At 37.8% G+C, this 17,771-nt stretch overlaps 1 protein-coding gene across 3 annotated transcripts in view; it reads right to left on the reverse strand.

Moving 5' to 3' along the window:
• SIK2 (salt inducible kinase 2) overlaps positions 1-17,771 on the reverse strand; it is a gene marked incomplete at its 5' end in the record, with an annotated part of 102,821 nt that overhangs the window by 84,884 nt on the left and 166 nt on the right. For 2 of the 3 annotated variants that reach the window (XM_084782056.1, XM_084782055.1), the window contains 2 exons: positions 4,842-4,905; positions 7,531-7,647. The exons of the other annotated variant lie outside the window; for it this stretch is intronic. In XM_084782056.1, coding sequence (XP_084638182.1) covers positions 4,842-4,905; positions 7,531-7,647 — 181 coding nt within the window. The remainder of the gene's footprint in view (positions 1-4,841; positions 4,906-7,530; positions 7,648-17,771) is intronic. 3 annotated transcript variants of the gene reach the window in all.

A 17,771-nucleotide genomic window follows, 5' to 3' on the forward strand; every position in this document is an offset into this window, starting at 1 on the left:
AGTTTTAAGCAACAGAGAGGTACATGAAAGCAATTAACACAGTTGTAATAAAGATTTTTCAGGAAGATCGAACAACATACACTTTATACTTGATTGGAGAAGAAATAGGGTATGGTAAAACATGAGAGCTTCACAAATTGAGACATGAGGTGATGAAAGCCTAGATTAGGGTGATGACTGCAGAAACAGAAGGATTCAATTTTAAGTCATCTTGCAAGAACATAGTACGGTTTGCTGGCCAACTAAAAACAAAAGAGAGTGAAAAAGGATGAAATAAAAGGAAACAGTACAGTCTCCCAGCACAGAGTAAGACTAAGGTAATACTTGTAAAGGTAAACGGTGATTCCGAAGTCTTAAGTGTGAAAGATATCCTCTAAAATATAGTACATGATACATACCGCAATACTGTATATGCTTCTTTTTATTACATCTCCAGCTGACTTACATTTTTGGCTCAATTATTTGAAATCTTACACATATTTTTCACTATTATGTTTAAACTACATGTTAACACATATAGAAGATGCATGAAAAATTATTTTTTTTCTCAAAACTGTTCTAATGCCAATACCTTGCTTTCAAAATTACTCCCTCCTTATACCCACCTCTATTTAATGGTTATTGGAACAACTTAAAAAATGAGGACAACTCTGCCTGTATTTTAGAAGACATTCTGATCATGGTCAGTTGTGCGTGCTTGAGTTCCACTCCTGGGGAGGAGGGAAAAACAGGAGAATCGGTGAGCTGCACATTTGAGGCCTGTTCTATACAGCAAGGCCTTACCTCCGACAGAGAAAGAGAGGGAGAAACAAAGGAGTACAGAAAAACAGATGATTTGGGAAAGTTCTGGAGACATTGTAAAATAAATCAATTAAACAACTGCATACTACAGACAAGGAGGAGGACGGAGGGATGCACATTTTCTGAGAGATAATGTAGGAGGCACAACAGGCAGAACTTCAAACCATCCAAAGAGGGATGCAGGAGATGAAATCAACATTGACATCAAGGATCCCAGCTTGGATGACTTGGCACATGATGAAGCCAAGTTAAAAAAGAAAAAAGAGAAAGAAAGAGAGAAATAGTTTTGTGAGAAAAGACATTGAGTTCTGTTGGGCTACAACCCGCATGAATGACAAAGCCAAAATAAATAAAAATAAATTGTACTAAATGATCTCTGATTCCTCTAGAGTCTTCCATTCTAAATAGTAAATGTTATCCAAGGATTTCATCATATTTTAAAATTAAATTCTATTATTCATTGGCTTCAGTGCTTAAATGAACTGTACCAGAGTAAAACGTTAACTAACACTCTGTTCAATTTCTCTATCTAAACCAGATTCTCCTTTTCAGAACTTAAATTGAACATTGACCCTATTGTTTACATTAAAGATAAAGTCAACATAAAAGTTCACAAAGTGTGCCTTAACTTACATGCTAATGTGATAGTGTGAGCCAAACCTATTTCAAAGATATCAACAGAAAGAAAAATAGTGACCATTCCCTTTTCATAAAAATGACACCTAACATGTAAAATCATTTCTAGTTTAATAAAATTATAGCTTAAAGCTTTGAAAATATAGCTGGGGGTGGTGGCACATGCCTTTAACCCCAGCACTCAGGAGGCAGAAGCAGGCTAGTCTGGTCTACAAAGTGAGTTCAAAGACAGCCAGGGTTGTACAGAGAAACCCTGTCTCAGGGGAAAAAGAATAACAATGACAAAAACCCCAAAGCCCCCAAAACAAACAGAAAATAACAGACTCCCCCCCCCCAAAAAAAACTAACAAACAAAAAAAACCTTTAAAAATGGGCAAAGACCTAAGAAAGCCTTCTCTTGACTTCACTGACCATATCAATTACCTCCACATTTCTCTCCTTGCAAAAGCTATTTTTGTGCTCTCCATTTTCTTCTACTTGATCCTCCAAAATTGCTCTTGCTACTGCAAAGTGGTCATGGAAATTCCACTCTTCGCTGTTCCTGATCTACCAGTGTCATGTGACACAGATGCTTGGTCATCCTCTTGAGACTACATAGTGTGTATGGGTTCCAGCAGACCCATTTTTTCCCTACCTTTCCTTCCTTCTGTCTCATTTGCTGCTGTCTCCTCTTTAATTTGAGTACCTTGGAACTCGATTTTGGTTGCTCCCATAATTACACACACTACTTGACAAAAGGTATTTAAAGAACAAATAGAAAATGGTGAGCACAAAATAAGATAACCTGTTCAATGATAGACATGTGGAGATAGCTCCTAAGCTCAGTGAAGTCAAAAGAAGACTTTTTCAGAAACATTTTAAAATGTGTTTTGTGGGGAAGTTGATCGTTTGTGGGGGGACAGCCCTGGCTGTCCTGGAACTCGCTTTGTAGACCAGGCTGGCCTGCCTCTGCCACCTGAGTGCTGCTGTCCATGACGACCAAAGAGGGCGCCAGATTCCCTGGAACTGGAGTCACAGTCTACTTGCTGCGTAGTTGCTAGGAACTGAACCTTGGTCCTCTGGGAGAGCAGCCAGTTCTCTTAACTACTGTGCCATCTCTCTCCTGCCCCATCCTGAAATCTTAATGGCTACTAAAAATCTGAGGTAGCAGCCAAAGTCTCTACAATGGCTGCAATGCCCCTAAGTCTGCACCTTAGCCCTCTTATTTACCTTTCTGGCTGCATCTCCAATGATTCCTTTTCTTTGCTCCCTCTCCCCTCCCCCAGCTTTCTTCTCTCCTTAGCCAGCCAGCTTCTTTGTTAACCCTTGAACATACTCTATGGCCTTGGGGACTCTGCATTTGCTCTTCTCTATCTCGTGATAACCATCTTTTCTCCATTCATATAGGACTGTACTTCCAAGTATTTGTTGAAATTGCAGTAAGGTTTTCTTTGACACTAGTTTTTCACTCCCTATCCCTCCATCTTTATGTGCAAAGAAGCAGGGAAAAATGAGAAAAACAGAGGGAAAAAGGTAGTTAATCAGAGCAGACCCAGAGCTGACAGAGATGTGGGAGATTAGCAGACATGGATATCAAGTTATTGTAACTATATCCCAGATGTTAAAAACCTAAATACAGACATGGAACACACACACACACACACACACACACACACACACACACACACACACACACACACTTCTAATCAAGTTGTAATTTACCTTGTGTTTGAGGTGAGAAATACATTTAACTAGAAAAATACACTATACATTGTAGAATAAAAGACCAGTGAACTTGAAGACACAGAAAGAGTAACTACTTAAAATAAAACATAGAACACACACACACACACACACACACACACACACACACACACACACACACACAAAATAACATCTTTTGAGCTGTGGGACAATTTCCAATAGCCTAAAATACCCTGGACTAGAGGACTGATGGAGAGAAGAAAATGGTTAAGAAAACAATGGTTGAAGGATTTCTAAATCAATGAAAACATTGTATTTACAAGTCCAAGCAGCTTGTGAACACTAAGCCAAAGAATGTTAAAGAAAGCCACAACAAGCACATTATCATCAACTCCAATCAGTGAAAATTACCTCCAGTTCAATCCTTCATACAAGAAAAAGATAAAGACTACTTTAGATATACAAAAACTGAAGGACTTCATCACCTGCAGGACAACAGACACTATGAAACTCCTTCAAGGGAAAGGAAAATGACCCTGCATGACACAATGTATCCATACAAAGAAATGAGGTTAAAATATTATACAGAGGAACGTAGAAATGCTATCTTCTGATAACTAGGATTTTAAAAAGATTGAAATCTTTGCTAAAGAGAATATACTACTAAGACAAAAACAATGTTATATTGTGTTTTATAAAATAGAGTCAAGTACAATACAGGAAAACCCTGATGTCAGGCAGGGCAGCACACAAGTGTTTTGTGTTAGAGTTGTTATACTATGTGTCAGGACCACTCTTACTTCCAAATAGACCGTGAAGTCAAAGACTTGCACCTGAACGGCCACAGCAACATATATATCACCGCCCCAAACTGAAGCCACCCACTTAAGCTGAGGTTTTACAGCTACAGTGAGTGCCTGACTAAGCTTAGGAGCCATGAGATTACACACAGGTCACCAATGACTACCCCCCAGAGCAAAGCCATAGCAGGACTTAATAAACAGAATGTAAGAAAAAAAAGTCTCCTGTAAGATGACAAGTTTGTAGGCATAAGGTTATTGTGTAGTTTAAATTCTGATCTCCTGTCTAAATGTTGTATAAACTCTGCTCCCCAACGTCCCCTGTTATGTCAATAAAGCAGCTGACAGCCCATCCATGAGCAGGAGAGAGACTAGGGCTGGACTTCCTGCCAGCCAGGGAGGAAGAGTTAGGAGAAGAAATAGGGGTTTCAGGCCTGGGGAGAGGTCCAAGGAAGATCAGGAGGAAGGAGCTGGAGCCGAGGACAACTACAAAGTGCAAGTATTGCTGTGATGCTTGCTGGAGTGAGACAGGAGAGCACAGAGGGTTAAGAACAGACTTTAACCGATTGTGTTCTGAAGCCTTGTATTATAAAAGAGTCTCAATTATTTGTGTGATATCTGGGTTAAGAAATAAGCTAAGAGAAACAAAAAAGTTTTATAAAAATAACTTCAATACAAGTTTCTCCTTAACTTTTGCCATCTAGTTTCTAATGCAAATAAGAAAATTAAAAAGAACTTTTAATATTATGTATATAAGAAAATAAGTTGTATTTTTTTTAACTTACCTAGTATTTTATTATAGTCTAAGATGTAAAATATTATCAATTCTTACATAATCAGAAAAATTAATGTTAAGTACCCAATTCATGCCAGCTAGTGACTTTCTCAAGTTAAAAAAAAAAAAATTAAAGAAAAACTTACCAAAAATCTCTCCATTTTTGGCATATTCAGTCACAAGGTACAACATACTTTTGGTCTCCATTACCTATTGATAAATGATCCTATATTAGTCAGACAGGAAGAATTACTTTACCATATTCTATAGAGTTACATACATTAAAATTATAAGTGAAGGAGTAAGTTATGAATAATACACAAGCCAGAAATATTTCCAAGCCCTCTTATGTACTCATCCCATCATTTCTGTGAGTATTCGATCCCTGTTATAAGTGTGGGTTCATGGCCCAGCAGTAGCAGTTGTTAGTACCTGGCAGAAATGTAGAAATTCAGGCTGGGTTCCAGTACTACTGAATTAGAATTGACGTTTTAACAAAAGTGACTCATATGCACATTCAAGTTTAAGCAGCTTTTTCCTTCACCTCTTCACTCTGAGTTTGTTGTCAAGGGTGTGGTCTCGCTGGGCCAGCACACTATGGTATCTGTGTTGTTCTCTACTGTACTTTATTTAATATTGTTATAAGTTACTATAATTTTACTTATTTTTAATGATTTATGTATTTTTATTTTATGTGTATGGTGTTGGCCTGAACGTATATATGTCTGTGTGAGAATGCTGGATCCCCTGGAACTGAAGTTACAGACAGCTGTGAGCTGCCATCTGGGTGTTGGGAATTGAACCTGGGTCCTCTGGAAGAGCAGCAGTGCTCTTAACCACTGAGCCATCTCTCCAGCCCCCTGCAATTATAAAGCATTTTTGCAAGCTGCTTCTTCACAGCTCTACTGCTATATATTTTCATTAAAATTAGTTTCTCTCGGTTCAAAAAGAAAATGTATCATTGTTATCAATTTGATTTTGTAATGATATGAATAGATACCTACTTAATATTCAAGATAAGCATTTTTTAGACTGTTTCTCTGTATATTTTGTGTGTGTGTGTGTATGTGTGTGTAAGTACATGGAAGGCAGAGGTTAGCTTCAGGTATTCCTCAAAAGCCTTCCACTCTGTCTTCTGAGACCACGTTTCTCTTTATGCCAAAGCCCATTGATGACGCTGGGCTGGCTGGCGTGCAAGCCCTCGCGATCCATATTTCCACCTTCCCATGCTGGGACTGTGAGTGTGCATCACTATTCTTGTCACTTTTATATGGGTTCTTGGGATCACACTCGAGTCCCCAGGCTTGTGTGGGTTCTCTGGACCAACCTGAGGTTATCTAGTTTGTATGCCAAATACTTTATCAAAGGAGCTATGTCTTTAGTCCTGTGACAGTCTTGATAGTTGTCTGCGGAAAGGCTCAAATTACTCTTACACCAAAATACAGGTTTAGGTCTGTGTTTCATCGGGGGGTGGGGTGGGGTGGGGGGACGAAGAGATGTTACCAATCTAGAATTTAAAAAAATAAAATAGTAATTTGACTTTACAAATCCAGCTGGCCATGCCATGTGAACCATGGTGAATCAGTTTAGAACATGGTTCACCAGCTTTCTATGATGATTATGGAACCATTGTCTATAGGAATATAAAACAAATGCTTACAGGGGAAAATCTGATATATATCTGACTTAGATCTCTACAGTTTAGAATTTAAGGAAATGTTTTGAGTGGCACAACATACATATTCTTGCATGATTAGGAGGTTCATCATAAGCTGATGGTTTCCAACTTTTTAACTTGAAATTTTTAACCAATAACATCATTTACACATATACACAACACATATATGTACAAATATACATACAATTGTATGTACGTATGTATGCATGCACACACACAGAGAGAACAAATTATGCATGTATGCCATGTATAAAATGAGCTTAAGGACATAATAGATAACATTAGGAGTGTTAGTACTTTCCTACAATCCCAAGTACACTTGGGTAGCCCATCTGAGTGCAATGGAGTGATGGCAAACTGCCCCTCTGAGAACAGGGCCCTAAAGTTGTAATCGTACTCCTATGCTGTACGTACTTGCTGAGCCTGAGATACTAATGTGATGTTTATGAGTTCACACAACTTCTGGAACCAGATTAAGTTCAGCACCCCAGGGGTGCACCTATCACAGGGCATCAAAGGCACACATACACAGATCAGCATATTGGAACTTTCCAGTTTAAAAGCCAATTTCAATGTAAAGATATGGTATACTAATCAACAGAAACTTTTTAAAAATAATTTATTATTAAACATGAAATACTGCTTTAAAATTTTTTGAGAAAACATTCCCTTTAAAACACATGGCTTAACGTTAGATGCAATTTACTTTACAAGATTTCTTAATAAAACTGATTTTTAAAAATGGTTTATAACTCATAAAAAAAAGATTAAGAAAGAAAAGACATGAATCTAGGTATTACAAAGTTCACCTCTAAGTAATATACTATTTTAGCCTTTTTGTTTCATAAAACATAAACAATAGCTTTTCAAATAAACGAAAGTATAACCTTATTTATGGTACCACCACCTTTGCAAACCCAGCAAGTTTAGGAACAACTGTCACTTTTTAAAATAGTTAGTTGGTAGTCTAAAAGACAACTTACAGTTATATTAACTTCCTAATTCCATTTTTACAAATTTGAATATGTAAAAAGGGATTTACTTAGCTTAAGAAAGCTTTTTTTATAGACTAGAAAATCTGGCATTAAATAAAAAAAATCACAAAGAAACCGGACATAATTGTGGAAAGCACAAGGAGAAATAAGGCTGAGCCGTACCTGATAAAGTTTAATTATGTGAGGATGGTCGAGCATTTTCATTATTTGTACTTCTCGGTAGATTTTCTCAAGGTTTACTGCATCCAGCTGAGATTTATCTATTATTTTTATAGCCACCTGTAGCCCAGAACACACATAAATACAATTACTATATAACACTTAACATTCTCCAGGTAAGACTTAGTAAGTGATGTGGGAGACACTGCCTACAGGTGCCTACACTGACAGATTAACTCAGTGTCCATTTGCTCATTTATGCACACACATACCTTAAGATTCTACTCCTAACAAGCTACAATAGGTTTGTCTGGCAGAATCTTTAGTGTGGTGTGGAAAACAACTCTTCAAAGTTACCTCAAGCCGAAAAAGTCTTAGCATTTTTCAACCAATTATCTCATTATAAATTACCGACAGTGAGCATCTACCGCGTAGGAAGCAGCTGAGATGACAGTTTCCACTGTGCTGAAAAGCTTTTCTAGAAAAGTGATAGGATCCAAATAATATATAGACTTTTTCCACTCTCTGAAAGCCTTTTAAAATTTTTACTAACATGTTTTCATACAATACACTTTGATCATTTCTTTCCTTCTCTGCAACTCCTCCCAGATTCTCCCCTCAGAAACACTTTCTGAAAAAGAAAAATCTGAAATGTAAAATAGTTTATGGAACCATCGTCTATAGGGATATAAAACAAACGCTTACAGGAGAAAATCTGATATATATCTGACTTAGAGCTCTATAGTTTAGAATTTAAGGAAATGTTTTGAGTGGCACAACATACATATTCTTGCATGCTTAGGAGTTTAAAAACTAGTCTATGTGAACTAATACCAATTGGATAAATACTTCCAGTGTGAATAACTATATTCCTAAGAGTTTAACTTCAGAAAATGTGATCTAATTTTGTCATAACTAAATAGGAATCTAAAGAAGGGGAATTTGGAGGGAATGATGAAATATTCAGAAATAACAACGGCATGTTTTCATGTAACTGAAAAAGGCTAATTATTAGAAATTCATAGATTTGGTAATTGATTTAAATAAGATATTTGGTAATTGAAAAATACCCATATTTAATTCTCTTAAGTTGTACAGAAACTCTAAAGTAGACTTCATATTTTAGCAAAGAGAATTCCAAATACTGCTTAGGCTATGTTGTTTCAGCATAACTTTTAATATCAATTAATGTATGTGCTTTAATGGTTCGCCAGTCCCAAAAAGTATGCAAGAAAACGACCCAGCCTGTCATTCAACTTCCTCAGTTTCCCATTCACACCCACCTCCCTCCCTCCCCCTCCCTCCGCTCTCTCATTGCTTTATGCTTTGTTATGTCTTTTTTTTTTCATTATGTCTGATGATGTTTCATTATCACAATCAAAATATTCTAGGAAACTAACATCAAACTGCTAGCGAAGTGACCTGACAGTAATGGTACTGTGCTCACTGTGAGGAACAGCAAGTAGGCTGATCTAGCCTTTCTATAGGAGGTAACATGGAGTTCCACAGACACGTTTCAAGGAATGTCTCTTCCTACAGTTTCTGGAGTCTAGACATCAGTACCTTTCTCACCAACAAGAAGTTTCTATTATGAGATGGGTCAAAACCATACCACAAATTTGAGAGAAAGGAGTCACATTAAAAGTAATAGCACAATTATTCTCATTAAGAAATTCTGTTCATGTCTTTCTCGTGATTTAATTTAAAATGTGCCCATGTGTGCATCATGTGAATGCAGAGGCTAGACCCGCTGGATCCCCTGGAAGTGGAGCTGCCCATGATTCCTCCTTCTTTACCACGCCCTGAGGAGGATGGCACGTCTCTAAATAAAGGCATGTGTCCCCGTGCTCCTTGTAGTGGGGCAGGCTAACTGCTTGAACAGACTCAGCTATAATGACTCAGCACCGCAGAAGCTTATGTCTTGCTCATATAGCAGGCTTAGATGGGTGGAATTATTAGAAAGCTTATGTGGCTCAAAAAGGCTTTCCCATGTTTAAGATGTGGCTTCGAAGGTTGCTCTGACGGTTGTCTCCATCCTAGCCAGAAAAGAGAAAAAGAGCCCTAAAGGGCCCTCCTGGGATATTTTGAGGGGCAGGCCTCACTCACCTCATTAGTTAGAACTCAGTCACATAACCACACCTAAATGGATGAGAGGCACAGAAACAGTCCCGTTAATGCCCAGACATAGGAAGTGCAGAGCTTCTGCTCAGCAAGTGGTCTCTGCTGAGCTCCACGACTCTTTGCCCAGAACGTCTCAGAAATGGAGTAGTAATGACAGGGACTTTGCCAACTGCATTACACTTCTTAATTTTACAAGATACTTAAATACATTTTTATCTCGTTTATCTTTCAATTCTTTCAAATAAGTGGGAGAAGTAGGATAACTGGGAGCTAATGAAACAGACTCAAAAGGCGTTATTATATAGCATGCTCGAGGCCCTCGCTCCAAACCCCAAGACCTTTCTTGGCTCTGCACCCCCAAAGGAAAAAAAGTCACACTATCTGCAAAGGTTCTAAAGCTCTAGTAAATTAAGGTGGCTGAGGGGACAGATGGACAGATAATGACCTCAGTCTTCTGTTCCGAATTCATTCTTCTCACTAATTAAAAATGATCATTCACACATTTATTGTATGCCAAATACTATGCCTAGTTTACAGAAAGAAATCAGTTGGGACTCCTATTCTCAAGGAATTTATTATGTCTTTGAGAGTGAGGTGAATAAAACTGATTTGAAAAAAAATTAAATTAAAAAGAAAAAAGCTTTGGAATTTCTTAAGAGCATACTCAAAGTCTCCAAATTGCAAAATGCTGTGTTTATTTCAAAGGTAAATACAAACTTAGTTTCACTGAATACCTTCTCCTACTGAGTAGTTCTAAACCTAGGACAAAGGTCAAGAGAAAGTCAAGAAGGCCAAAAATGATTCTGCTAATTGAATGTTTTTTTTATGTTAACTGGTCAACTATTTAACCCTTGATTATATACACACATGCTCTTAAAACCAAACAGGATTTACCACAAAAACTAATATTCCTTCCACTAAGGAGCAAAAGCAAAGCTTCATCTCCAATACAGGAAGACATATGGGATCAGAAAGATTGCTATCACTCTAAACCTTATATAAAGGAGCTGACCACTTAACCACAGAAACACTCAGGAAAATGTGCATTAAAAATGCCATTTTCAATTTTATATTAGCAAAGATTGAAAAGTAGATAACCACATCAACTAAGTTTTGATGAGATAGCCATTTCTGTAGAAATCTGGTATGAATGTAAGTACGGTATAGTTTTTTCTAGAAAGCAATTTGACAGTTTTTATAAATTACCTTAAAAAACCACATATTCCACTATGCCTGAGGACTCTGATGCTGAAAAGGAACCTTAAGGGAATAATCTGAATTAATGCAAGAATTTGTGTAAATAAATCAAATCTATCACTTAAATGAAAAATATAAACAGTTGAAAATAATTACATGAAGTGAGGATTTTTAAGACTATAAGAGAATTCAAAATAACCCCCCACTTTAAAAATTCAACAGCAAAAAGCCAGGCAATTAAAACAGAGGCAACAGACCAAAAAAAAAAAAAAAAAAAAAAAAAAAAAAAAGCAATTTACAAGAGAAATGCAAATAGCCATCATATAACACTACAAAGTAGCAAAATAAATACAATAGCAAGGAAAATACAAGCAATTGTGCCTATTGGAAAATAAAAATGAAACAGAGCCCTATAAAGTAGTATTCCTCACGGTGTATTTCCTAGTGGTAATAATGGGCACTACTTTTGTGGAGGGTCCTGTGGCATCTCAAGTCATGAGACAGGTAATGGATGGACTCTTCACTCAAGAATTCCACTGCAATGCAGCAGCCCTGAGGAAACAGTCAGGTACACAAATACATGCAAAAGAATGCCCTCTGGTACTCTTAGAGCACTGCAATAGAAAAAGATAAACTTTCTTTTTAGTAATAGCAAATTAGTTAAATACAATATGGCAAGTGACTTGCAAGATGACTCCTAGACCTGTGGTTCTCAACCTGTGGGTTGTGATTCCTTAGCAGTTTCTCAAGGGTTATCTATCCTGCATATCAGATATTTACATTATTTATTTACATTATTCATAACAACAGCAAAATTACAGTTAAAAAGTCAGAACAAAAATAATTCTATGGTTGGGAGTCACCACAACTTGAGGAACAGAATTAAAAATATCACAGCATTAGGAAGGTTGACAACCACTGCCTTAGACAGTGTGTTTGTGTGTATGTGTTTGTTTCAAGTTTTGCTTTATTATGAATAAAGCTGCTATGTACCAATGACACATTATATTTATGAACATATGCATTACTTTCTTTTCAGTAAATGCACAGGATAAAGGCTGACTTGCTGTATGTGGAACTTATGTGAGCTTTTAAAGATCTCCCAAACTATTCCCCCAAATTTCCTTTATTTTCTATTTATTAGCAATTGCTGAAGAAGTGTTTGTTTTCCCATACCTTTGTCAATCTTGGGATTGTTCATCTTTATCATTTTGGTGGATGCTTTTAGACAATTTTTTTTAAAGACTTGGAGATGTTAATAACGTTAATAACAACAAAAACGAGGTTATCTGTACAGTGACATCGATTTTATTTCAAACATACAAAATACAAGTGAGATAGGAAGCTCTAGGCTATCTCCTGAGTTTTGAGAGTAAAAATGAAACTGTTTAGTTTCTTCAGCAGGCTTTTCCACAACAGCTATCATGAGCAGGCCTAACTTCTGTAACTGGGTGAAACTGTGCAGATATTGTTTACTTTTGTTTGTTGGTTTGGTTTTTGTTTTTTCAAGACAGGGTTTCTCTGTGTAGCCTTGGCTATCCTCGACTCGCAATGAACTCACAGAGATCTGCCTGCCTTTGCCTCCCTGAGCGCTGGCTACTTTTAAAAAGAACTTAAAACATAGTAGGATTGCTTCTAGTTTAGTTTACCTAAGATGCATTGATTAATCTGTCAAAAGGTCTTTAAATTTTTTTTTAAATGAAGAGTTTCTAGTGAAATCCCCCTTTGTCTTCCATCTTTTAACTATCATACCTGGATAAAATAACTGGGTATTTCTATCCTTTGAAGGATAGACAGCATTTTACATGAATATTTAAATGAAAAAAATTTAATAGAAATCACTTAACTTACTTAAAAAACCACAGATGTAGGAGGAAAGGCAAAGGCCTATTAAAATAAAGAGCACTATCATAAGGAATTCTGTAATCCATCTGATGCCCAGTAAGAGAAACCAGAAACAGCAGGGGCCATAAATCAAATGTCATCATGGCAATCCAAGGAGGCCAGTGCCATGATTTCCAAATCAATGTTTTCTTAATTGCCTGCTGCCAAGATAGAATTCCTTAGAGGACTTACAATCAGAATGCACTAAACTCTGTTAAAGTTAAAAATTTCTACAGAACAGAGAGAATTTTCACAACTCAAGGCCAGCGTAATGGGTAAAACCACTTGCAGTATAAGCCTGATGACCTGAGTTCAAGTCTCAGGACCCATGTAAAGGTTGAACTGAATCTATAAAATTGTCCTTTTGTTTCCACATGTGTACCACAGTGCCATAGCATGCACATGCCCCTCCCCCTCACACACTTAGACTACACTGAACATTCATACAACTCTTACTGTGAATATTTGTTTTCCCTTCCCTTAAAGAAGAGATAATTTTAACAAAATTTAGCAAAACAATTTAGCAATTATTATTTGTCTGAGGGCCAAGAAACTAGAGAACAGTCTAATAAAGCATATACACAGTATGACAAATCAAAGCCCTCTTTCATACACAAAAGAAGACCATATACAAGCCTATTTACAAATGTTGGTGGTTAAGACATTTGGTGGTAGGTCCTTCCATTCCATGTAGTACAGCTGCTTCTTGAAGTCTAGCGTATTTTGCAACACAAGACTAATACCAAGGCTACTGGAAAGAGTTGTAGAATTGTAGAGTTGTGAAAGCAAAATATAAAACTTAGCTCTATTTAAAAGCCCTCTTAAAGGAACACCATGTTCACGGTTTAGTATGCCCTTCTTTTTGTTTCTACTCTTGTTATAAAAATGTAATTTTGAGCCGAGTGTAGTGGGGCACGCCTTTAATCCCAGCACTTGGGAGGCAGAGGCAGGCAGATCACTGTGAGTTTGAGGCCAGCTGGTCTACATAGTGAGTCTAAGACAGCCAAGGCTACACAGAGAAACCCTGTCTCGAAAAATCAAAAAATAAAAAAATAAAAAAAGTGTAATTTTGAACTCTGTTTCTGGAAAATGTTGAGAAATTTTACATATTAAGATGGTAGGCTGAGAATTATGCCTGAACACCTAAGTCCCAGAATGCACACAGAAAACTTTTCGGTGCACGAAGGCAGTTGCGGGACAGCCTCTGAGAGTTGCTCTGAGTCAGGGTTCTCTCTCAGGTATGAGTAAGTAAGTAGCCTAACTTCCACAGGCTGCTTTAATAAGGTGACTTTCAGACCTCTCCAAAGTTTCTCTACACGTGCTTTTATATGACTTCAGAGGTAAGCAACACAAAAAGTATGGTGCTGAGGAAAAGTCAGTTATCTGTATAGAGTGGAGTCTGGAAACATAATAGGTTCCCTGGGTACTGATAGCATAAGGAACTATTTTTATTTATTCATTCTTTTACATTTGTCAATAATGAACATGACAGAGTAAGTAATAATTCTTGAATGTAAAATTATACCTTCTCACTTAATAATTTCTTTTCTAATAATTACCAGCAATTCCTTCTCCCTTAAAATGCCAACACAGACTCACATATACAAATGTGTACCCTGTCAATTATTGAAAACTGAAAATGATATAATATTCAATGAAACAGTCATAAGTAAAATACATTTTCTACTAGGTTGAATACTAAACTACTAAAATACTGTAATAAAGATCTATATGATAAGCAAAATATATGGGCACAAACACGCTCTATGTACTGTCACCTATAAAAAATGCACTAAAAATAATAAAAAGCAATGTGACATTAAGAACAATGTATTCCCACTAACGGGGAGACGGTCTACTTTTGAGGCGCTATGCTCTCCTTTATTCTTTACATTTGCTGTACTATACATTCTTTAATAGAAAACAGAGCACTCAGGGATGAAAAGTAATTTTCCTAAGACAAAAACAAAACAAAACCACACCAAAAACCAAACAACCCTACCCCTGAACTAACTATACAGTTAACTAGAAGGGAAACTTTTCTTTCTAACACAGTATTAATAGAGCACTACTCAAGGACATTCATAGAACAAAAACTAGCAACCATGACTGCCCAAAATAGTTTAATAGCCTAAATGATGTTATTCTTTTCCCATTGTGCTAATTTTGCAAAATTAGCTTCTGTAATTCATAAACCAGCTCTGCAAAGATTTTATGAAGTATTATATTAGGAAGCTGGATTTTACCACCCCCTTGCCTTCCCTTTGTGTGCAAAATTTACACAGAGATCTAGCCCATGAATACTGCTTCAGAGGACGTTATTATATTTATTGGTGTTAAGCCATTTGATAGATTAAACCAAAATTAATGTCTCTTTTATACACCAATTTTTTCCTAAAAGGGAAATGGACTTCTCCCAAGCACTACAAAAAATATCTTATTTTTTGAGTGATGGAACAGAAGATAAAGAGCCAATTAAAAATAAAAGCATGAATGACACAGATGTTTACATCAAGCTCTAAAATTTGTCTCAGGGGATATCAAGATGGCCAGAGTGTAAAGACACTTTCTGTCAACACTGATGACGTGAGTTAAATCCCCAGCACCCACATGCTTGAAGGAGATAGCCACCTCCTGCAAGTTGTTCTCTGACCAACACACACACACACACACACACACACACACACACACACACACACACTAAAAATGATTCTATTTTTAAAATTGCCTCAGGATCAAACCTGAAGGGAAAAAAACCTCTTACATTCTAAAACATAAGCCTACAATATTAAAATACAGTATATAAAAGAACTTCCACAGCAGTAAATATAATCATAATTTTCTGAGTTTTCTTTATACTATACTAACTGTTCTCACTGCAATTACTGAAGTATGTTAAGCAATGAGAACCTAAAATAATTTAAAGAAGTTGAAATGTTCCTTATTTTATAGTTTGCACGGTGAGTCTATTGATTAAAGGTACAAATATTCAGTAAATAAAGAAAAGTTACTCCTTAAGGAAAAATTCATTGAAAACAAATATACTTTTAGAAACAACTGAATCCATCCTCTTACTAAGCAAGTCTTCATGTAACTTCCTTATGAAACTTCAGAAAACCATCTTGGGAACTCAAAGGTTAACTGATAGACAATTCTACCTTTCCGTACTTGAGTATCAACAATTACAAAACTACCACACAACGCTCAGACTCACTGTAAGAAAGGAAAAGCACAAGGGAGGAGGAACCTATAGGCTAGACGTTTAGCTACTAACATAAAATACTTTATACACAAATACTACACACACACACACTTTAGGATCTGCAAGCTCTTTCATGATCTGACAGGTGTCTTCAATCACAAAACACAACTGATCTGACAGTCACAGGCAGTGCTACTCCACAGTGCCCCCTAGCTCGATTCCTAAGAAATATCAGGTTGAGGGGGACACCATCAGAATTGTCACCCTCAAGACAAAGTGTCAGTTACGATCAGCTCCACTAAGCAGATTTCAGATACAACTGTGACGAAATTCTATCTGACAACACTGACCATTACCCATTACTAGTAGGAAGATAGTATGAACGTATTTGGTATCCAACCACACAAAAATGTAACCAAAAAGTTTAGACTTTGCCTGTGGTGTGAAAACGACTCACAGATACCCATTTAAGATGTTTCCTTTTTATTGAACATACGGGTAAAGGTATATGACATTTGGCCACAGCTCTTTACAAGAACTAAACAACTTGACTCATTTTTTTTTTTTTTGAAACGCTGGGATCAGATTAAGCTATGCAAAGATTTGGTAATGTCAATATATGTATCATTATAAGCAATCTAGAGTCAGTCATAGCTCTGGTAAATTTGTGAAAGGAAAAAAAAATTGACCTTGGTACTGATGCCCTAAAGAAGTAAGATTTAGGTGGTGTGTAAGGAATCTGCAAGGCAAAACAAAAAGTGAAGACAAGTTAGACACGTCCTTCTTTATGGAAATGGACATGAAGCAAAACTTTTAAGTACAACTGCTAAGTAAACAGTAAGGCTTTTAAATACCCTTCACCTTACGTAAGCTTAAATAATCGGGTGTGTGTGTGTGGGGGGGGTGTTCACACTGAAAGGTTAGAACGTTAAGAACTGCTAGGAAAAATCCAATGGGGATGAAAACTGGGGAGAGAAACTGAAAACGGGCAAAACCCCAGTGGCGATCACAAGGCAGAATAGAGTACGTCAAAACCACTAGGTTGTAGTCTAAGAAACGGTTTTGTTTCGATCGTTTTTGCAAGGTATTTAATTTGCACGTCTTAAAATAGAGACCCCGAGGAGAGCAGCTTGAGGCATGGAAGAAAGGGGGTGGGCTAGGTAAGAACAGAGACTTAGGGAGAAAAAAAAATGTGTGGTGCATTATAATGTACCATGGAGGGGATGCTGGAATCACAGTCAGGAAGCAGTTGAGGGCTGAGTAGTGTCCATCTGAGGTGGCTTAAGGAATGCGTGCTCAGAGCCAGTATGCACACCTGGTAAAGGGACAACCCCAGACGACGGTGCAGAGCTGAGATGACCATTTTTTAACCAATTCTATTGTCTGGTGCATTAGACAGATCTACCTCCGGAGGAGACCAAGCCAGCCAGGCACCTTATCAGAGACCCTGCGGGCCCACAGCAGAGAAGATGGACAGCGGTCAGTCCACACCGGTCCGGTCCGCGGCGTCCCCTCCTCCCGGGATAGAGAGCGGCGCCTGGTCCGGGCCGCGCTCCGCGTCCACCCAACCAGGGAGCTGCCAGTCCCCTTCTCCGGCTGGCGACGTTGGTCCCCGCGCGGCCCCGGAGCACCGAGACTTCCCCCTCCCACCCCACCCCCCAGCCGAAAGCCGGGAAGACGCGGAACTTGGGCTCAGGAGCCGAGGCCACAGACCATGTCCCCGGGTGGGAGACTCGGGACGAAAGCCTATGTGGCTTCACGGGGACACCTCCCCCCGGACCTGCACCCCCGCGGTCCCAGCAGTGCCAGGCCCGCCGTCCCCCGCCCGGGGCGCAACCAC

The sequence above is a fragment of the Acomys minous genome (assembly GCF_964271855.1).
Source record: "Acomys minous genome assembly, chromosome: 5".
NCBI lineage: Eukaryota > Metazoa > Chordata > Mammalia > Rodentia > Muridae > Acomys > Acomys minous.